Raw genomic sequence first — 22,440 nt, 5'->3', positions numbered from 1 at the left:
GGAGTAGGAGAGGCTCCTGGGGAGCCTGTGACGGCAGGACCCTGAGCCCTGGGCAGTGCAGTCAACACCCTGGACACCTGAGAAGGGCCTCCATGTGCCTGGCTCCCCATCCCCGCCACTCTCAGACCTAAGTGCTCTCATAGACGTGGGAGCTGGAATGGAATTAAATTTTGAAATGTGCCTTTGGGAGGGATGGATGATTTCATTCTCCTTCATTGTCTTCGCTAAATCCTTCAGTGGGGAAGAAATAAACCTGGTGTGGTCTTACCCGGCTTCCCTTCAGCCCCAGCCCACTGTGGGAGTGATGTGTGCTCAGGTTCTCAGACGCAGTGGCTCCTCTGAGATTTAATGTCAGCATCTCACCCCGACCGCAGCCAGCAGGGCGTTGTCAGGATTAGGTATGAGCACCAGTTTCCAACACAGATTGAGCACCTTTGGGGAAGTTGAGGTGAATTCTCCCATGACTGTTTATGGCTTCGCTTGGATCCTTGTATTTTCTGATTTGGTGTTGAATAAAATGTACTTGGAGTGTTAAAAACAAGATCTGTGGCTGTGGTGGGGAGGGTGCATTGCTTAGATGGGGCCATTTAAAGAGATCCTTGAAGCTGAGCACACGCCTCTCATCCCAGCACTGTGGGTGGCTGAGGCTGGGGGATGGCAGGTTCCAGCCTAGCCTGGGCATCTTAGCCACTTAACGAGACCTTGCCACAAAGCAGCAACAAGAAAGGGCTGGGGCCACAGCTCAATGTGGAGGCCTTGGGTTCAACCCCCAGTACCAGAAAAAATAGAGAGATGCTTGCATTGGGTGTGTGCCATGCTGGTTGATGCAGGTGGGACAGTGTCAGGGGAGGCTAGAAGCAGGAAGAGCCCCCAGACTCAGATGCACCCACTCAGTGGCTCTGGAGGAAGCTGCTGCCCCTTGGGTAGGGGTGACCTGCCCCAGGATCGGGGGGAACCAGCCTGCGGGTCTGCTCCTCTAGCTAGGTCCTCCAGCCTCCACCCCACAGCTGAGGCACAGGACACCACCTCGAGGGTGAGCCTCACTCACCTCAGGGCTATTGATGTTAGAGCGACCCTGTCATATGGTAAGAGTCTCTGTTGTCATCATGCCTGTCTCTTGGTTTCTGTTGTCAGGATCCTGGATCCTGTGGGAACAGTTGTGCAGGTGGCTTTGTCTGGGGTGGAGTTGCTGGGGCAAAGTGGCCATGCTGGCTGGCTGGACTTGCCCACCTCATCCCATCCCACATCACTACCTCCATGACCTTTTGATGGCCTGTCCGTTGTGGCTGGTATGCCATGCTCAGCTTACCCCTGGGTAGGAGAAAGGCTCCTGCATGGGTGGTAGTGACAACATGGGTTGGCTCAGGCTGCAGGTGGATTGGTAGCTTCACTTCCGGTCATTGAGATGCTTTGAGAGTGGGGTGCTAAGTGGCTGCTGTCCTTATCCCCTCCTGGATCACCATCCACATTGTCTCATGAGTGCTGGCTCTGTGTCCAGCTGAGCTGGTGGGGAGGGGAAACACACGTATGTGCACTCTAACTCTATACTTTGCACAGTACATATTAGGTACACTTGTAGCAGTCCCTTATCTTATTTTCTGTGTTAGATTTCGTCAGGGCTGAAAATCAGCAGTCACATCTCATGACTGATCGTGTTTAGGTGAGAGTTGTTCTTCTCAGCTAGGACCGCTGGAGGGAGATGGAGCAGATGGGGAGTCATTCCAGAGGAAGACTGTGTTCTCGATAACTGTGCTTGTGGGACCTGCTGTGCCTCAGCTGACGGATTGGGCCATGCACACATGGCAGTCTTGTTTTTTCCCCTCTCCACGCTGCATGGGCTCCTTGCTCAGTGAGCAGTATGGCTTGGGCTGAAGATGCCACTGGCTTCCTCAAGGGCCAAGGGACAGCATGGCCTCGTCATGCAGAGTGCGTAGGATGAAAGTTCAGCTTTGCTCTAAGGAGCTAGAGAAAAGCATAATCATACATTTCCCGCCAAGATCTCTTCAGTTTCAGATTTTCGCAGCCTGTGCTTTGAAGTTGCTTTATATTGCAGAACTGTCTTGAGAAAACCATTTTTTATTTTTCCCTTCCCTTTGTTTATCAGGTAAGATATTCCTTCACCTTTGACTGCTCAGCTGTGAATAAAGCCTGTCTTCCTTTGTACTTTTGTTTTTGTGACTCAGTGCTGATGAAAGCATCTTGCTTAGGTCCTCGAAGAAGACCCAACATAATGGCCCAGCAATGTTCTGTTTTGAGGCTCTAATTGCGTCTAATGTTTTAAAAGTCATCATGCAAATTGGTGGGCTCATTTGCCCAAGGGCAGTAGCCCCAGGAGTGCTGCTTTCACCATCTCATAGACCCATCAGGGAACATGTCCCCAACCGCAGCACAATCCGGGTGTGAGAAAGCCCGCTTCTGCCTGATTGCCTCCTGATGAAGTGCATGCTGTCCCCTCTCACTGCCTGCTTAATCTATGAGAGGGTCCTGGGCACGGCCACGCCTGTAATGCCTTCCTCTTCCCCAGGAGATAATCTGAGGCACTTTGTTTGTTTTGCACAGGTTCTGCCCGGCATCCTGCAGAAGCACTGCTGTGTCCTCCCGGACAGGAACACAGGTAAATCCATCCTTTCCTCTTGATTTGAGGTTATAGGTTGCATGTTGTTGGCAACATTGAGAAATGTGATGCATGACTCAAATGTTTTGTGTGGGTATTAAAAGTTGTTTTTAGTGCGAGATTATTTATTAACCTAAAGAAGAGAAAAATGGAATTTTAAATCTTGCAATGAGTTGTGAGCTGGGCTCAGAAATCTGTTCTTATTGACAAAGATTTGATAGTTGTTGTCTTGGCTTTTTAAAGGAAGCTCTTTGTCTTACTGCGCTGAATGTTTCGGTTCCAAAGTTGTTTCATTTGCTGAATGTATTTCTTCACTAAGAAGCAACTCCATCACTGGCTGTTGGGGGGTGTTGGACATTCCCAGGTGCGAACTGGCTATGTGTGGCATCCTCAGGATCTCAGAGTGCCTCGATGCGGGACCATGTGTGTCACTATGCATGTTACCCGGGGGCAGGTATGTGGCAGCAGGGTGTTGGTGAGGTGTTCCTCAGGGAGTTGTTTTCATCAAAGAAATGTTTCAGGAAAAGAGAGAGAATGTCTTGTCTATTCTACGAAGGCAGCTGTGTGCTGTGCAGTAGGCTTGGGCACCAGCATACTGGTTTTGGATATGAAACAGGCTTGTTGGTGTCTCTGCTTGTGCTTTCTAACAGTCACAGAGTTGGTCACAGTGACTCTGATGGTTATGGGATATATTCCTCTGTCAGAATTTGCTCCACCTGGTGGGAACAGTGTTCTGAACCGCTGGCTGGTCAGTGTGGGCCTGGGTGCCGGTATGGGCCGGGGGAGGACATGCTATGTCATGCAACACCATGTGTGTGGAAGAAATGCGATTTCTACTTTCTGCTGTGAACGTGAATCCATCAAGTTACCAGTTGCATTCTTTTTCAGAAGGTCCGTGGAAATGTCCCTGTTTTGTTTTCACACATTGAAACCAATCTCAGTTATGAATTTGAGCATTTTATTGCTGATTGGAGAGGTGTGTTTAGAATGTACTGGGGTGTTTTTTGAGCCTGTTTTTCTGAAAGTCTTGATTAGTACAGAATAGATGAACACATCCCATTGGAAGCAGCAGGGTGGTCACAGACATCTCCCAGTGGTATGTGTGGCGCCATTTGGAAACCCATCGGCTAACACAGTATCATTTGTGTCCCAGAGAATCCTTCCTTGGGTTCTGGGGAGCATCAGGAATATTTAGGAAGTATGCTAGAAGATAAGCACTGTTCTCTGAGGATCTCAGGGGACTTACAGTATGGAAATTACTTTTCTGCATTTTGAAGTGGCTGTTTATATGCAGAACTCCAAGTTAGTGTGGAGGATGTTGCCAACTGGAGATGCTTTTTTCTGAATTTCCTGAGAGTCCAGGTGATGGCAGGCTGCCCCTGCCTGCTCTAAACATGCTGCAGAGGATGCTGGCCACTTTCCCTAAAATGCACCTGAACTGTAAAGCTTTTCCCCTTGGAGCCGTGTGGCTGTTGCTTTAGAGTAAAAAGACAAGGGTTTGGTTAGCAGGGGTACTTGGTTGAGTTACAGCTCTTAATGTACGTGTATGTTTATTCAGAATTTTAGCTTTTACCGCATAATTTGATCTCACATGTCCAGAGCTGCTTAATTACTAGGAAATGTTTGGAAACATTGTGATTGCTTTTGAATTTCAGTACCACATAAAGGCCCTTGTGAACATGAGTATAATTCATCTGTAGTGGTTTTGTAAATTTCCAATTGAAAAGATAACTTCAGCGTGGGGGTGGTTTTGATTTTGGAGGATGAATGTTTCTCCCGGTGGGTGGTGGTGACGACTACACAGCGGTGAGAATTGCTAATACCGCTGAGCTGGCAGTTAGGACAGCAGAGTTCATGTCATGTGCATTTGACCACAGTTCGAAAAAAGGTAACTTTGGGTGAGTCATCACTTTTATCTTCTTGATTTTTACTTACTTGAGAAATGCCTTCAGCTGTATCCATGATGTTTGCTCCACAATGTTTGTTTCTGAGATAAACATGCCTGCATTTGAAAGACACATCACCATTCCCTCTTGCTGTTTTGATTGCTCGTGATGGTTTTGGGTAATGAGTGATTTTTATTGAATTGCTTCTTGATACAACCTGGATTTGGAATTTGTTCTAAGGAAAATTGGGTGCATCTGGGTTGTGCTTTTCTGCTGAAGGGTGAGCATGGCTGTTGCATAGGCTGCATTTCTGTGGAACAGACATGAGTTCTGCTTAAGTTTTAAAGAACACACAGGGAGTTGGGATTTGGTTCCTGGGAGAGCAGTGCTTGCCTGGCATATGAGCCTTGAGTTCCATTTGGTCTTTGCTTCCAGGCATCCTTCGTTTTCTGGCCTTTACTCTGCCATGCGTTTTGACCTCTTGGAAGGCCCAGCCCAGCGCAGGGCATGCCACCTGGCACTGACTGCTGGGCAGGCAGCTCTGCTGACTCAGGCTTGAATCCTGTGCCAGCTGTTACTGCACTGGGCTGCTGAGGCAGCATTACTGGTTTTCCCTCCCTCACCCTCTCTTTTCTGGGTAATCATCTGTAAAAGGAACCATGGAATTCAGAAGACCCCTGGGACTCTGTTCCCTGGGGGCCATCCTCCTTTGCACCTGGCTTCAGGTTGCAGGGACTGTGGCAGACTCTGGGACACAAGTGTGTAAAACAGTCCCAAGTGTGTGCCTTGTCCCTTGTGGATTGAGAAGCAGCAACTTCCTTTCTGCTTAGTGCACCATTTTATCATGACTGGGTATTTTTTTTTAACTAAAATTAACTTGTTAGATTCTGCGGGCATCTTTTCTCCTCTGAGTCACACAGATCTCCTGCATCTACATGAATACTTTGTGCCCCTAATTTGGTGGAGTTGGGGCAGGGGCTTTGATTCCCTTGGTGCAAAATGTAACACACCGTAAGTGATGGGTATTTATTCTGCCATTCCACATTTCCTAAATGTCTTGAGACTTTCTATGAGATGCATGTGCAGCTCACATGTGAAGACTGGTAGGGAATACATCTGTGGCCGCCATCTGTGGAATGTTATGTGGCTGAGCAGTCTGTTTCCTTGGACAGCAGTCGAACAGCGATCAGATCACAGCTGCTCCATTCTCGGAGTTTTTCTCCTTTGTCTTGTGGAGTTTACTTCAAAGTTGCTGAGCCACCTGTGAGAATTGAGCTCCTTATCAGTCCTGAGTGCAGTGAATTCTCCCATTCAGGCTGCAAAGTCGGCCTGCTTTGCCTGGAGCATCCACCAAGGCATAGTCGGTTCCACACTTGAGAGTGGCATGAAATCTTGGAGGTGTTGATTCTGCAGCACAGTGGCAGAGCTCATGCACAACTCTGCCACGCCCCGACAGTGAATCCTCAAACAAGTGAAGTTCTAGTGATAATTGACTTTTGAGGTGTGTTGCATTTCCAGCTGGCATTGGATGCAGGATGACTGGGAGGTGCTGTGTTTGAAGAGGTTGGGTGGACAGATGTCAGTTTTGGTGCTGCCCGTCTGCACTGTGTAGTGACTCTCTGGAGACAGGGGCATTGCCATGTCTGATGATGTCTGCCAGTGATTTGCTTGTTATCGTTCAGCCACTGGCTTTCTGGTAGGTCCGGAGAGAGGAGAAATCAAGCCTTGACCATGCTGTTTGCTGCTGTCTGTGGTGTAAACCGAACACCTCTTGCTCAGTTTTTTTGTTTTCTTTTGAATTGGGTTCTTGTGCTTGCGAGGCAGGTGGCAGAAACTTTGGGCTCAATCCCCAGCCCTCTCTTGCTCAGTTTTAAGCTGGTACAATGAAGTCATGGACAGGGTTTGAGGTACTCTCACTGCTTTGGGTTCTTTATCCAGATGGACTCAGCTCCGTGGACAGGGCTCACTTTTGCCTCTTTGTGCCCTTCCTGTGACTCAGGCCTTGTGCTTTCTACATGGTGCAGATTGTTTGGTTGGGCACTGGCTAATTCAAATCTTGGATTAAAGAGTGATGTTTGTAACAGGGTACTTGACTTTGCAATATCTACATAGGTTGAACAAATGTTTATGTTGTTTTCATGTAGCTGTTGAGTGTTCACAGGCTTACGCAAGACATTCAGGCCTGAGAGCGTGGTGGAGCTGACTGCAGGAGGAAGCTCTCTGGCAGGCAGCTGGGGCTGTTGGAATAGGGGTCACTGCTGGGCACTTGGCATGTTCAGTTCAAAAGGGCAGCAGGGCTGTCATTGTTAAGAGTAGGGGAGACTGTGATTGGTAATTCTAAATCCCTCAAGTTCCGTGTGAACTGAAGGCTTTCCAAAGCCTTTAATTTCATGGTGAGAACAGACAAGGGAAAGTCCGCGAGCAAGTGTGCCTCCTTTCCACAGGTCTGTCTGCCAGGGATGCAGCTTGCAGTGATTGGGGCAGGGGGTGCTTGGCAGGAGTGTGATATGGAAATAAAATGTGATTGCATTAATTTTATGCCTAGCTTGACTACAACTCATAAAGATATGTGGACAGTGACACTGTCCTTGGTGTTGCGTCTAAATTCTGACAGAACAGCAGATGCTCCCACTGCCCTTCTGCAGGGCCTTCTAGTCACAAGCACTTTCCATTGATGCTGCTGGTCCTTAGGCTTCTGTGAGATGGGAACCATTGCTCCTGTTTTGCAGAGAAGGAGACAGCCCCAGAGGCACAGAACTTCCCACTCACACAGTCTCTTCCCGAGACTCACGAGTGGGTCCCTTGCTCCTTGTGACCTTAGTAAGTCCTTCATGGTCCATGAGTGACTTTCTTCTTAAGTCAGTGCAGGAGCAAGGATGTGGGTGAAGAGTAGGGTCAGAGGGCGAAGGCAGCCAGTGTACTCCCAGCTGCAGGACAGAGGGGGGCTTGGCAGCGAGGACGCATAAGGGTGCTCACCTCCATCAGGGTAAGACAATGGCGTTTCAGTCCTCTGGGTTAAAGGTAGGGTTCTTCTTCTCTGCGATAGCAAAACCTTCAGGTAAATTAATTTCTACCCAGATACTGAAATTATTTATAATGCTCTTCTCTTTCCAAAAGGAATGGAGTTTCTACAAATGGGCTGCCATAGGATTAGAATCATAAATGAAGAGTAACAGAGGTGAGGCCAGTGTTGAGCTCAAGCAAGCACAGAAGGAGTGGAGATTGTTTTCTTTGTAACCTGTCTCGTTTTAAAAAAAAATTTGGGGGAGTATCAGGAATCGAACTCGAGACCTTGTGCTTGTGAGGCAGGCAGTAGAATGACTGAGCCCCTGGTCCTGTAACCTGACTCTTAAAGATCCTATGTCACTTTTGAGTGAGCAGAATGCCTATTTTCTTGCTTTCTGTCTCCTTGTCCACCAACTAAAGAATGAAAAAAAAAATTCCTCTTATTGAAAGGACTTTATTTCATAAGCTAAAAATGACTTTATTAGAAAATTGGCTGTGCTTTGTAGTTACTGACGAATGGAAGGTTACAGATCAATAGTTCTAGGACTAAAACTCTTTTATTCTGTGTGGCTGACTCTTAACACTTAGGGCCAATGCCCATTTTAGATGACATCTTTGCACCAAGTGGGAAAGTGTGTTCCGTGGGAAGCACAGCCCTGCACGGAGGCAGCTTTACACTCCATCCCGGGGTAGAGCATGGCACACAGGTGTCGTGAGGCCTGCTGTGGGATGTGCACAGCTTGATGTGCAGATGTGAGAGGTCACACAGCCCATGGCTACGTGTTGTGCAAGGTCTGTCTCCCAGATGGCCTTGGGGCGGGACCTGGAATTGGATGGAGCCACCGTGGTGCCAGCCGCTCCATGTGGCTCAGCTATGCTGGGCTGGAGGTGACACACCTTCCTGCAGGGGGAGGTAGGGAGGCAGGTCCTGGGTCTCAGCCTCCACAGCTAGCACGGGTGCATGCCGATCCCAGGCTTTGGTATGTAACCAGCAGCATGAACTGTGCTCCAGGTGCTCCAGAGAAACAGGTCACCAGGGTCACATCACTCAGCATTTTCCAAGGTGCAGGGGAGAGAAGTGTGTACCAAGGACATGTGGAGAGTCCCTGGAGGGACGCTGTGAAATCTCATCCTCAGCTGGAGTCGGGCGCCAACTCCACCACTGAGAGACTCCCAGCCCCTCGCCCTGCCCCAGTGGGTGGTGCTTCGTTCTCACTGCTGAGATCCTCACCGACTGGGTCATGGGGTCCACTCACTGCCCTGGGCTCCAGCCATGTGTGCTTATGCATCTGCTTCCACTACTGAAAACAACACACATGTGGTCCACAGGGCATCCTGTGTCCACCTGTCATGCCCTCTGTCATCAACTGACCCCTTCACTCGTGTACCACAGATGCATTTCCAGCATGTGTTCACCATAGTTCTGCTTTTCTACATTCCCTGTACTTCTTCCTTTGTGCCCGAAGTTTTCTGCCTACTTATTTTGTAAGCTACCTTAAACTCTTGTAAAACTGATGACAAAAATGAGATTGACACCCATGCCATTGCTAATCCACTGCCCCATACAAACTCCTTCATCACAAAATGGAGCAAAAGGCCTGGTGTCACCTACCTGTTATTCTGGAACAAACACTGACCTCTTGGGGAGCAGAGTGAATGAACAGGGTCTTGTTCTTGTTCTGGAACTTGGTCTGGGGCCAGGTAGGGTCTGAGTGCCTGGGAAGCTGGGCTGGTAGTTACTCAGGGCTTCTTATAATGGCCCCATCCAGTTCTTACCACCTGTGCTGGGAGGACTTGTTAGTCCCTGGGAAGAGGTGAGGGACCCAGAGAAAGGCAGGTGTGCATAGGACTTGTGCGGTGCCGGCTTCTCTGTAGCTTGTCCTTGACTTGCTGTAGGTAAGAAGTCGAGAAGCACATATGTATGAATTTTCTGAGGCAAAGGGATGGACCTGGCAAAGTGATTTTTAAGTCATTGTTTTTGCCCCCTCCCCATATTAGTCACTTTTCCATCACCAGAACACAGTTCCCAACATGTGAAACTTAAAGGAGGAGAGGTTTAATTCGGCTGAAGGGCTGTCCATGGTCAGCTGTCTCCAAAGCAGAAACAGCATGGGGGAGGACCTGGAAGAAGAAAGCTGCTCACTCATGGAAACTGAGAAGCAGAGAGAAGAATGAGGGACAGCTCGGGACAAGAGCACACCCATCCAGGTCACACCCAGGGACCACCTCCAACTAGGCCTGCTCCCCTATATCGTACTCAGCCATGAACCCCCTGATAAGTACAGTGCCCCATCCTCTAATCCGTGTCCCAAAGCCCTGTCTCTGACTTTTGGGGGACATTTTAGATCTAAACCATAATATCCCCTGAGGACACATAGCTGGGTTTGGATGCAGGCATTGTTTCTAAAGATCCTGCTGAGGATGTGCAGTGGCTGTGTGGCAGGAGGGCACCACAGGCCTGGGCCCATGAGAGGGCACACAGATCCGAGGTTCCTGTGTTCTGCTGTTCTGAAGTTGTATAAACAGCCCAGGCCTACACAGCATGCTGAGCCTCACTATGCAGTTGCTGTTTCTTGAAACTCTTCATTCTGGCATTTGGGCAGTAAGAGGTCAAGGGTGACCTCTCTTCAGCTCTCTCTGCAGGGTGGAGGGTTTATTTCCAAGGGAAGGCCTCCATGCAAGGTGTGTGGGTGGTTCTGCATTCAAAGGCTAAGGCTATGCCCTGTAGAGGAAGTGCACAGGACACAGGCTGGACTGCAGGAAGACAGTGGTGGCAACACTGGTCATCATCTAAAGGACTGAGTGGTCCTCTGCTTTCTCTCTTTCTGTATATTTTAGACATATGGATATTTGGGTTAAGATCAACTAGCTGGAATTGAAGATGAACTGGTTGTCTTACTTTCTCATTGTTCATACAAAATACCCAACACTCACAAATTAGAAGAGGAAAGGTTTATTTAGCACACTGTTTGTAGAAGTTGCAGTCCATAGTCAGCTGGTTCCAAGGCAGAACAGCATGGCAGAGGGGCATCACAGAGGAGAAACAGTCCATGGCAAGGTGAGAAGGAGACAGCAAGGCTTCCTTCTTTTTTCTCTTTTATTCAATCCGGGCTGCAAGACAAATGGTTAGTGTCATCCACACCCAGGGTGGGGCTTCCCTTAGTAAATCCACACCCAGAACAATTCTAAACCAGTCAGTGGACTAAGTATTCCATACCCATGATCTAGTATCACACACTCATGATCCCAAAGTTTTGGGGTACATCTAAATATAAACCATAACGTTGGTATACTATTTTATGAGTTATTGAAAATATTCCAGCACATTACTTTTAAAAATACATTAAAATCTATTAATAGCCTGAGCATTAAATGCTGTATTTTGAAAGTAAAAAGTCTTAGTACCTAAAAATACAGTATCATATGATGTGAACTGACAGGATATATTACATTTGAAATAGGTTTAATGTTTTCATAAACAACAGTGTAGTGAGATGAGGAAGGAAGTGATTCCGTGGAAATATAAAGTAGAGGGTATGGCAGGGCTGCTGACCTTGGTCCTGACCTCAGGAATGTGACCCAAACACCCTGGTAGGTGTGTCAGCACACCTGACTTGTCTCCTACTTGGTGGTGCTTGTATGTTTATGCTATGTATTTGTGTGGCAGCCCTGTATACACACGTGTGCTTTCATCACACTTTTGTAGGACATGTGATGTGTTGCTGGCCTCTATTTACTTGTCTTTGACGAGGACAGCTCTCTTTCTCCACATGCTCCCCTGATCAGCTCTGTGGCTGTCCTAGTACCTCTCTGCCTAGCTGGCTGGCTGTGGGTCTCCTCAACCTGGGCACAGGGCTCTGGGGCTTCTTTGTGGGCTGTGATGATGGGGACACCTGGGACTAGGGAGAGGTGACAAGCTCTTTCCGAAGAATCCCAGCTCCCCTTGTGGGACTCTGTTGTGTCTGCATGCTGTGCCCCTGTGCACCCCATAAGTAGGCCATGAATGTTGGGCTGATGGCCCTCCTGGTATTTAAGTGGCAGAGGTCTCTGAACAACTTCATTGCTGAGCAACCTAAGTCATTCTTTGGCTTGGTATGGACAGCAGGTGTCGGGCTTCCTGGAAGTGGCTTCTGATTCTTGCCCTGTCCTCGCACTGCGCTCTCAGGGGTGTGTAGAGAAGATCACAGAGATGACCTGCTGGCTGTATTCTCAGCAGAATACTGGTTACAGTGAAGAAAGGTGTACCTGTGAATCCTGCTGCAAAAGGTCTCCCAGGCTCTACATGCTGTGCTGAGATTCTTCTGTAATTAAAGATAGTTTTCACATTGGCCAAAGGGGGAAAACATTGTGAAGCATTGCTTAGGAAGCATTTTATTGTTTAAAAACTCCTGCAATAAAGGTGAAAGATTCTAAAAAGTACAATTTTATTTAAAAGCAGTGAAACTGGTGATTAAAGGTTGGTTTTGACAGTAAACTTTCTTAGTACTGCCAGAATCTGTGGTCAGGAGACCACCCTGTGTGGAGACATTGCTCCCGGAGGAGCTGAGATGACTGGACTGCACACTGTGCAGAATGGAGTTGCTTTAGGGTACATTTTAATACCCTCCCATCAAAGCTCAATGGAGGTCTTGGGACCAACATGATGGATTTTCCCAACCAGGATTTGGTTCAGCCACAGTTTCATAACTCAACAGGTTTCTAGGAGGCTCATAAATCACATTGAAAATGCTTGATTTATAGCAGTCATTTCCTCAGATATGAGGCAGGGTTAATTTGCAGGGATATTAAGGGCTGATGCACAAGTAATGAAAGAAGAAAAAAATATTTTTTGTGAGAAACAGAGCTCTGAGCCGGACCCCTAGGTTCTCAGGGTGTCCTGTAAGGATGGAGCATGTCCCTGCATCTTAGGCTGTGCTGTTGTCTTTGCTGTGTGACCAATCACTGTGTGAATGTCCTATGGCACAAGTGACTATGGGACAGACCTGAGTTCTCTGTCGCACAGTGTCATGGCTGTGACATGGGACCTGGTCTGCATCCAAGCTGGCAGACGGGTCTCCTCTGTCAGCCTTAGGGGTCAGGAGTTCTGGAGTCAGGGTGAGAGAAAGATCCCGAGGAGACGTGCCCTGGGGGTGAGTGAGCCCACCTTTGGGGTATCATACATGCACATTGGTGTCCCCACGTTTTCCTTGCTGCCTTCTACCCAGGAGTGAGAGGCTTGGGTACCCCGGCCTCACATTCAGAATAGATATTTCCACATCAAGTCCCCATGACTGAAGCTGACCATTGTGAGAGTTTGTTAGGAAGGAAGCAGTTGGTGACATCTCAGTGCATCTTTCATAGGATATCATGAGACCTGCAGGATCCGGATGGCATCTTACCAGCTAGGATGACGCCTGACACTGGGCATACTAGACTGTTGGTGGACGTGTTTAAGTCAGCCAAATAAAACAGGTGCTTGTGTCAGACCCCTATGGCCAGATTCCTGATTGTGCATATATAGGAGAGAAGGGCAGCTAATTAAGGGAAAGCATTTTTGAGGTTGCCTGCCCATGTTCTGAGGTTCATCAGATGTGGGTAGTGAGGTAGTGGGTGTCAGCAGGTGAAAATGCCCTGTGTGGCAGGGACGTTGGCTTCTGCAGAGAGGGGCCTACAGGTTGCTTCTCCGTGGTGCTGGCCATGCTGCTGTGGGCCTACAGCCACCAGCAGAGGCCTCCTGCTGCTTTTGCAGGTGTGAGTATAAAACATGAGGGTGTACCCATCTGGGGGCTCTGGGAAGCTGCCCTGGCTTCGAGGCTGTAGCCAGGCATCAGGTGTCTTGGTGGGAGACTGGGTTGGCATCTCATGCCAGCTGGCTGTTGATGGTTTCTTCTCTACAGGTGCAGTGGCACTGTTTGGCCAGCACAGATGCTGCCTTGCCAGTCTGTGAGTGCAGGGAGAGCTCTGTCCCCAGGGCATGCGTTCCTCAGTCAACACTGGTGTGACCGAGGTGCCACAGACCCACTGTGCTGAGCTGAGGCCCTGCCTGGAGAGCCACGTGTGGACAAGGGTGCAGGTGGCCAGGTTGGCTTGGCCTTGTGTTGATGACTTTTGGTTTGGCACTGACTCACTTGGGTGGAGGTGTGGATCTCAGTCTCAGGTGCAGTTGGAGCTGCGGGAGGCTGTGCTGCCTCTGATCCCAGTGTCCCAATCCAACATTTGGACGTCTCATCAGCCATGTGATGGTCCTGTGTCGGTGGTGGTGACAAGGGTCCAGCAGTGCTCTGGGGTCTGGTGTTTCATTCCAGGTAGGTAAGGAGGCTCCAGGGTAGGGCTGGACACTATCCAGTGTGGACACTAGAAGAGAAGGCTTTGCATGGTGGCTTCATGGGTGGTGTAAGGAGATGGTGCAGGATGAGCTGCCAGTGCATTCGAATTTGCATGCAGAAGGAAGTCACCTGTGTCTGCAGATGATTGGGATTCTCCAGAGAAACAGTGGCCAGGTGTGTACCAATATGTTCCCCCAGGACAGACCCCACGCTGAGCCCCTGGGTGTGCTCAGGGTTGTCATTGTGAGGTCCCTTGGCCTCCCAGGAGCATCTGTCATCAGTATCCTGCTGTGACATGAGCTCTGCAGGGCCACGGGTACTCCATCCCGGGGTGTTTGCGCAGTGCTTCTGGGTGGAGGTGCATTTTGCTTGTGGACTGGACACACTGGACTGCCCTTGCCCATCAGTTGAAGACCTGCATGGAGAAAAGGGCTGAGCTTGGAGAATGAGAAGCGCCCTTGCCTGTCTGAACACTGGCCTCATTCTTGTGCCACAATGAACTAACAGCAGCTCTTCCTGGGTCTTAAACTCCTGCTTTTGAATCAGAACCACACCACCAGCACTTAGGGCCTCAGCTTAGGGCAAGCTGCAGATCTTAGGACTTGCTCGCCTCGAGTCAAGGGGCCAGTTCTGCACACTAACAAGTACATAAGTACACATGCTCACATCTGTGCACACATGCTCACATCTGTGCACAGAGAGAGGAGGCAGAAATGTGGAGAGATGGGAGGGCCGGAGGTCACAACACGGTTGGCAGCAACATCAGCACAAACACCTGAGTGCCAGTGACTATATGAAGTCACAGCAGAGGGGGAGCAGTGAGAGCACCGCTGGTTTTTAATAGAAGGAATCTGTGCTGTGAGATGCTTATGGACAGAAGAGCATTATAAAAATTTCTGTAGCACATATACTGTTACTTGAATGTGTCAGTCAGATAATTAAACCATCATGGTCATGGTGCCAGGGGTCCGAAGGAAGCTCAGTTTCATGTCTTGGTTCTGCCATTGTGGAGTCAGAGTAGGGCAAGGGCTGCTTTCAGAGGGGCTGATGGAGGCTGAAGCTCCAGGCTTCTTCTCACTACTTTCTGAGACCAGGCTGTGCAGGCTGTATGTGCCTGACCCAGGCCTTATAGATGGGTTGTTGCCTGGTCCTCCCATCCACTCCACGGGGAAGAAGCCAGCACAAGGGCTGACCCAGTACTTAGACACCCACTCACTTTGCACACGTGACTTAAGGTGAGGCTCTGCACTGCACAGCATGAGCCAGGTACCAGGAGTATGTGGACACCAGGCTGGGCAGCATGCCCTCTAGTCTCTCTCACCAGCGCCTGTCTTGCATGCCCATGAGGAGAGTCTGCTGGAGCACCAGAAGATTCCTGCATCTTTGCAGGTAAGGACATAGGGTGCCAAGGCCCTGGTGGTGACCCAGACACCACCAGGCTGGGGTGGGAAGGCTGGGACTTGCCTCTGGCCCTCTCGGCCCCACCTGCTTACTCCAGGTGCCCGGAAAGATGAGGACCCCTCTCCAGTTCCCTCTCTGATCACATGCGGGAGGTACATACATCCACCTGTTTGGGTAGTTGTCCAATTAGGCTGGAGTGTGTTCGCCATAGTTCCCTGAATCACTGACCCATCCATTGTTCACACCTGGGTCTCCAGGATAAACACTAGCAGCACACAACAGCATAAAGGTGCTGGTCGCCTTGATGATTGCTTTAGTGTCTGGCTTTGTTGCTTTTCATCTTCCGAGTTCGTCTTCCATTTCTCCTGTAGTTATGGCCTTCGGTGTTGTGTCAGAGTCTGAATCTGTACCTTGGGACAGTGCTGCATCATGTATTCCACGCCACACACTCACAGCCAGTCATTGTGTGGTTTGAGGATGGACGGTTCTGACCAGATGTGAGACCTGGACTTGTCTTTCTGCGCGTGAGGAACCACTGTAGGAATCAGAGCCTCACCCGTGTTCTCCCTGGGAGCAGAGGCAGCAGTGTCCAGTTTGTTTTGCTGACTGCTCATCAGGCGCTGACCCAGTGGGATCCTCTTCTGCCTCCAGCTCTGGCATGCAGTGCATGTGCTCCGTGTGTCCTGCTTGGCGCTGTCACAGCCATGCCGATATTCGAGTTACTGATTCAAAGTTGTGTGATTTGGCTAACTCCGTGCTGAGGCCAAAGCAAAGGGGATGTGTAAAGCATCTTGATATCTGAAAGTTTGAAAATGTCTGGTCTAATTGTCATCATTCTTGCCCTTAAATTTTTCTTTTCTGACTATTTGGGAAGCTTCTTTCAAGAGTTGTCACTAAATATAATTTTGGGAGATTCATGAAATGAAAGCCAGAACCCCTGAGTGGGAAGGAGTCCAGTGTACTTGATGTGAAGAGTGCCCATTCCTGGAGCCACCAGGCTGGGGAGGAGGCATGGGGTAGTCCACAGTGGCTCTCCAGGAGAAGCCGTTGTCCACTCTTGCTGTTTCCCCAGGCTAAGGGACCTGGCTCCATGGAGCACCCTGGATCGGTAGTCAGGACACCCCAGGACCTCACCCAGGGGACAGCACACCCAGCATCTATAGTGTGTCTGTCCCCTGTCATTCCAGGCACCACAGGCTGCTGTGTCACCTCATGTGGCCTGCACCCTTGTTTTGAAGCCACTCCTCACTAGTCAGTCCTTGGTTACTTGGGGCTGCCCCGGCTGACATCAGCTGTACCTTCCATGGCCTGGCTCACATACGTGTGTGACAAGCCTGTGAGTATCTGCGTGGGTGTTGGTAGTAGTCATGCTGCCTGTGGTCAGTGACACCCAAGGACCCACAGTCCTGAAGTCAGGACAGAGGCAGCTGATGGGCACCAGGAGGCGCTGTTCAGGAGCAGGACACAGCTCTTTGGCCCATGCTTGACCTTTGAATCTGCTGACCTGGGCCTTCACTACCAAAAATTTGTGCTGTTGCAAATGCTTTTCTCACCATAGCCTTACGTCAGACATGACTGGGTATGAAGAGAGGATGAAAAGTGTTTTGTGAAAACTACATTTTTAATGTAGTCAGAAACATGAGTTGTATTCAGGGATCTAAAAAGGCATGGTCTATTTGACCTTCTCCTTTCCAGTGCCGAGCACAGCATGGGCCAGAGATTATAACCACTGGGAGCAGAGCATTGGCAGCCACGTGTCAGGCACACAGAGGGGCACAGCGTGGTCATCTCTAGCTTGGGGGCTGTAAGAGTCACCTGGCAGGAGTGTGGTGGTGTCTGAGGCAGAAGCGTCAGACTGGCACACAGTGCCACACAGTGAAGGCCCTCAGAGGCCAGGCCGGCCTGCACACCGGGGACTCCAAGGTCTGGCAGGGAGCAGGCCTACCCAGGTCCTCTGTGGTCCATCAGAGCTGGCCCATGCTAGGTTCTACGTGCCCCACACCCTGCCTCCTTGGTCTGTTGCAGTCCCCGCGTCCTGTCTGGTGGCATGGAGCCGAGACCACTGGTTTCAGTGTGCCCTGGCCCGGGGGGAGACTGGGCAAAGGGAGGTCTATGAATGCAGTTTTGCCACCACCAGCAGCTCTCCTGCACGGTGGCAGAGGTGTGGGGCAGCTCTGGACGGTGTGGCTGTGGGGAGGGAACAAGTATGCTTCCCTGAGCTTCTTTGCTTCTCCAGCATCCGCATTGCCCACTCTGAAACACACACATCAGGCTAGAAATGCAGCTGCTGTAGGACATCTGGCTGCCCCTCAGCTCATTAACACAGGAAACTTCATCTGAGAACCCCAACAGCACGTCTCCATCTGGAGACAGCCTCTTTGCCTGTTGTTCCTCTTTTCCGTAGGTTCAGTAGTAGGAAAAATAGTCAGTGTCATCTTTCTGAAGGTTTCTTCTATTTCACCTTGCCACCCATGGCAAAAGCAAGAGGCATAATATTTTCCTTTGTGCAGCTTCCCTTGATTGGGATGATCCTGCCAGTGCGTATGAATTGTAAGCATCTGATGTTTCACACCCTGTCTTATCACATATTCTGATTTGTGTTTCGAAGGCGCCTTTCCCCCTCCCTCCTCATCTGAGTTCACTCAACTGGTATTGACGTCACAGTCACTGAGGGTAAGGTTACCATGCCGAGGATCCGGCTGCAAACAAACACCAGCTGCAGTGCTTTCTCTCCTTTTTTTTTCTTGGTTTATCTAGCGCTTTACTTCCACCCGTATGACCTGATTTAACCTTTATTCCTCCCACATGGCGAGAGCACAGCACAGTCTTTGTCCTTGCGGCCAACCCAGAGCACGCATTGGGAATGTTTCGGGTCTTCTCCCACTGTGGGAAGGGGACCAAAGATTTCTTCCTTTATGAATTCAGCATTATCTCAAGATCTTCATGTCACTTAGGGACTTTAGGAATTACACTGTGTCTCCACGGGAGACCACACTGTTGGCCTCTCATGCAGGGCAAAGATTCATTTGGCCTGGCATGGTCAGTGCAGTGTGGACCTATCCCCAAGGCTCTACAGCTGGCCCAGGGCCCAAAGGAGCTAACTCTGCTTCCCTCAGAAGTCGCTGGTCAGAGCACCATTGAGGGACAGAAACACGCACATTGACCCAACCCAAGGCATCCTCAGGCATGGTTGTGACCTGGTAGTGGGACCTTGGGGAATACAGGATAAAATCTGCTCTTGTACGAATCTAAACTTGAGCTTCTCCTGGGCTTCAGGGGTGGTAAACCATGACAGCTGTTTCTACACCAACTTCCACGTCTGTCCAGTGGCCTGTGACTCACCCTACATTGATGGTGTGGCTCTGCTGTGCTCCCATGCACCCCACAGCCCTCCTGCCCCCCAGTGTCACACGATCCTGCTCTGTGATGACACCACCTGTCCTCTTCCTGTCCTGTCTCAGCCTGCATGCCAGCCAGGTTCCTCAGAGTCTGTCTCAGTGCTGGCCTGGCCCCGAAACCTGTCAAAAACCAGGGAAATGCCTCTATGACCTGGCAGGCAGACCCCAGAGCTCAGGTACTCCTGTGAGATGCAGTGAATCCAGAGGGAGCCTGGCGCCTCACACTCTACCCTGAACTGGGTCTGCATCCATCCTGGCTTCAGTCCTGAGATTTTTGCCCACAGCCTGGTGTTTGACTTTTCTTTCTGCCCTTCCCAAGGACTAAGCATGGTTCCATGTCATCTGCCCTCGGAGCTGTCCCCCTCCTGCCTTCAGGGAGCCCCAAGTGGGAGGATCCAGCCTGGACAGTGTCTCAGCTCTGCCTTTTCCTGCTGTGGCCCTCTGTGCTAGAGTACAGCTCTGTCACCTCAACCATGGAGGTGACACTTCCTTGTCCCCTGGGCAGGCTCAGAGCAGCAGGCAGTCCTGCAGGTCTCCCTGAGCAGCTGTGCTCCTGGCTTCCCCATTTCCAGGGTGCTGACTTGGCTGTTCACCCTGCATCACATTGTCACTCAGTGCTCTGGGGACAACAGCGAAGATCTTGCTACAGGGAAGGCATTTGATCTGGGGACAGGGCATTCACATCAGAGACACCCCAGGGAGGGACCTCTGGGCACCTCTGGGCTGCACAGCAAAGGTGTGCTATGACAGGAGATATTTGAGAGAAGTGACTTGCTTCTGCGAAATCCTAACAAGCATGACCTTTTGAAATATTGGTAATGTTGAGAAAGCCTGCATTTTAAACCAACTTCTGAAGTACATTTTTGAATAATTAAATAGTATTTGAATTAACAATGTTAAATATATCCATTAAGCCTATCAGAATGCTTTCACATCCATTTCTAAAAATTAAGTATTTTAAATTGTATAATTATTCTACATATACAGAAAAATGCATGTTCATGGTATATAATTCACTTGGGGAAGAGTGAAAAGTACAAGGGACAATTAAAAAATGCACCATTAAAATATTTTATAGTAAAGGACACACTGTCACGAACGCCCCTCAGAATACTCGCCCTCACTTCAGAGCCGCTCATCCCATCATTCTGGGTGTTTTATGAAGCAGCTGCTGCAGTCTTCTTTTATTTCTTTTTCAAATGTGATCAAAAATATGGTGGACACTGCTGCCCAGTACCATCTGATCAAAGGGCAGGCCCATAAAAACATGACACTATGTGCATATCTACCTTATTCACAGGATCTGGCATAGTGTGACTGTTAGTTCCTCCCTAGAGTCAAAAATGACCATGAAAGGAAACATTTTGAATCAGTTCAGGACATAGAGGCAGCCAGGACAGCACTACTGAAGATACTCATGAAAGAGGACTTGCAGAAGTGCTTCAGAAAGTGCAAGGATGGTGGGATGAATATGTTCAGAGTGGGTGGGGGTATTCTGAGGGAGGTTCATGGCATGTGGCTACAGTGGATGCCAGGAGATTGTGGGAGGTCCCAGGGCTGCACCAGCTCTCTTCTGCTGACCTCTAGGTCCTCCCACACTCACTGCAAATCTCGGGAAGCCCCATGTGCCCCTTATGGGACCTGCAGGCCATCAGATGCCAGGCCAGGTGCTCAGGGAGCATAGGCGTCCTGACTGGAGGATGTCATGGCTGCTCTCCACTCGCACTCTGCTCTGCTTTTTAAAAAAATATCAGCACAAAAGAAAGAAAAACTCTGGACCCTGTTAGCCCGCAGAGGGTCATAGAAGCATACTGTGGGAGTGCATTAATCTGTGTCCTTCAGCAGGGCAGTGAGTGCCTGGACTCGAGGTCACATGCCACCTGTGAGGCCATGAGGCTCACATTTGAGTCCTGCCCAGTGGAGTACTTGCCTTTCCTGGGGATGGAGCTTCATCCAAATGTTGCCCTCCTGGGAGCCTCCTACTTTAGCCTTCTTGCTAATGTGACCATTTTCTCCTGGCCACCTCTTTCTTTGTATATTACTGACTGTCCAGTGACCCAGAAGGCACACACTGGAGCTTATACATGAGAACTGTTTGCCAGATCTGCAGGAACTGCATATGCCTGGCTAAAATTAATCAATCTAAACTTATCAGAAATTATTTTACAAAGATAGTATGTTCCAAAGCATGTCACATCCTAGTTACTTCCTCAGCACCCTTGACACTCTGTTTTTGGTGCATTGTGGGGCAGCATCCCATGCTTGGCTGTGTTGCTTCTCCCTCCTGCCCAGCACTTTCTTGGGTGTGCTTGGGTGAGTGTGGAGGAGCTGGTGTCCAGTGAAACGTGCAGGATGTGTGGTCTGTGACCACCATGCTGTACAACTGCACAAACCCAAGAGCTATTACCTGGGACAGCAGGGTCTGCTCTCAGTGTTGACAAAGCAGTGGCATTGAGAAAACAAGGTTCTGTTTCCCGCCACCATCTCGTTGCTTCACTGAGCAACAACACCTGCCAGTGTGAGCATGGAACACTCGTGCTGGGGCACAGAGGAGCCCACTGGCATTGGCTTGAGTGGTACATGCATTCCAGGACATGGGTAGTTCTGCCATGCCAGCATAGCAGCCTGTGCCATTAATTCTAGAAATTCCAGAACCAATAAGCTTGTAGCCTGGATGGGGTGAAAAGAAAAGGAGGAAATCTGCCTGTTGCTTCTGAGGAGCTCAGGTCTTTGGGCTTCCAGTGCAGACTCTTGCTTTCAACAGGGACTTGCACTGGTGACTCTGCAGTGAGCTTCCAGACCTTCAAACTCACAATTCTACAGATCCTCCAGATTTACATTGTGCACAGGACCATGTGACCCTTCTACCTCAAATGGCCACTGGGATCTTCCATTTCTGATCCTGTAATCCTATCTCATAATCCTTCTTATAATCATAGATATATTTTGTGTTAAATCTGTTTTTCTATAGAACCCCAACTAATACAGGGAATTAGAGCTGAAAGGGGATACTGCTAGGTTCAGACACTGTTTAAGGAGGAGTCTTCAGGGAAATGTAGAGATAACAGGAGAGACAAAAACAAGGTCACCGGTGACAATGCTGACCTCTCAAACGTACAGCAGGCATTAAATACAGCCTAACACACTGATAAGCAGAGCCTCCCATTCAAGCCCCACTTAACTTTAAACCTTTGTCCATCACATGATACCCATCATGCAACAAGACAGACATAGGCATGCTGGGAGCCAGAAACTATGTCTGCAAACAAACCAGCATCATAACCAGACTTGATGTGACAGAGATGTTGGAATTTTCAAATAGGATTGCTGAGTTCTCTGACGGAAAAAGTGGACAATGGCAAGACACATGGTGAGGTAGCAGGGAGTTGGGCATCCCAGGGAAAAATCAAAGGGAAACCCTGGGAACTCCATAGCAGCAATGAAAGAGGCATCTAGTGGCCTCTTCAGGGGACCAGGCAAGGGAGAGTTGCTAAGTCTTCAAAAGTCTTCAAAAGAAGCTCCACCCACTGAAAAACAAGAGAAAGGAGAGCAGAACAGAGCCCTCAAGAACACCCAGGAACTGGTGATTGAAATACCAGGAGAGGATCAGAGAAAGGAACAGCAAGGAGATTTTCTAGAATTAATGGCAGGTATGGAGCCACATACAGAGAACATGCAAGATGTATGCCAACGAAGACATTGAGGAACAGTGCGTGCAAATAATAATCAAGTGATGATCTTGAAAGAGCTGCAGGATAAAAGAGCTAAGTTACTGAGGAGTAAAGATGATACTGAGTGTGCCTTTTTTTTTTTTTTTTTTTTTTTTTTTT

The 22,440-nt window shown here is 49.3% G+C and overlaps 1 protein-coding gene across 3 annotated transcripts in view; it reads left to right on the top strand.

Annotated features, from left to right (window-relative positions):
• Positions 1-22,440, top strand: part of Dlgap2 (DLG associated protein 2) — a 437,601-nt gene that overhangs the window by 63,970 nt on the left and 351,191 nt on the right. For all 3 annotated transcript variants that reach the window (XM_010620360.3, XM_010620359.3, XM_010620357.3), the window contains exon 2: positions 2,560-2,614. In XM_010620360.3, coding sequence (XP_010618662.1) covers positions 2,560-2,614 — 55 coding nt within the window. The remainder of the gene's footprint in view (positions 1-2,559; positions 2,615-22,440) is intronic.

This window comes from Fukomys damarensis, unplaced genomic scaffold (assembly GCF_012274545.1).
Source record: "Fukomys damarensis isolate Sample0158 unplaced genomic scaffold, DMR_v1.0_HiC HiC_scaffold_18, whole genome shotgun sequence".
Lineage (NCBI taxonomy): Eukaryota > Metazoa > Chordata > Mammalia > Rodentia > Bathyergidae > Fukomys > Fukomys damarensis.
Note: the sequence above shows the minus strand (reverse complement) of the source record. Positions and strands in the feature narration are given on the sequence as shown.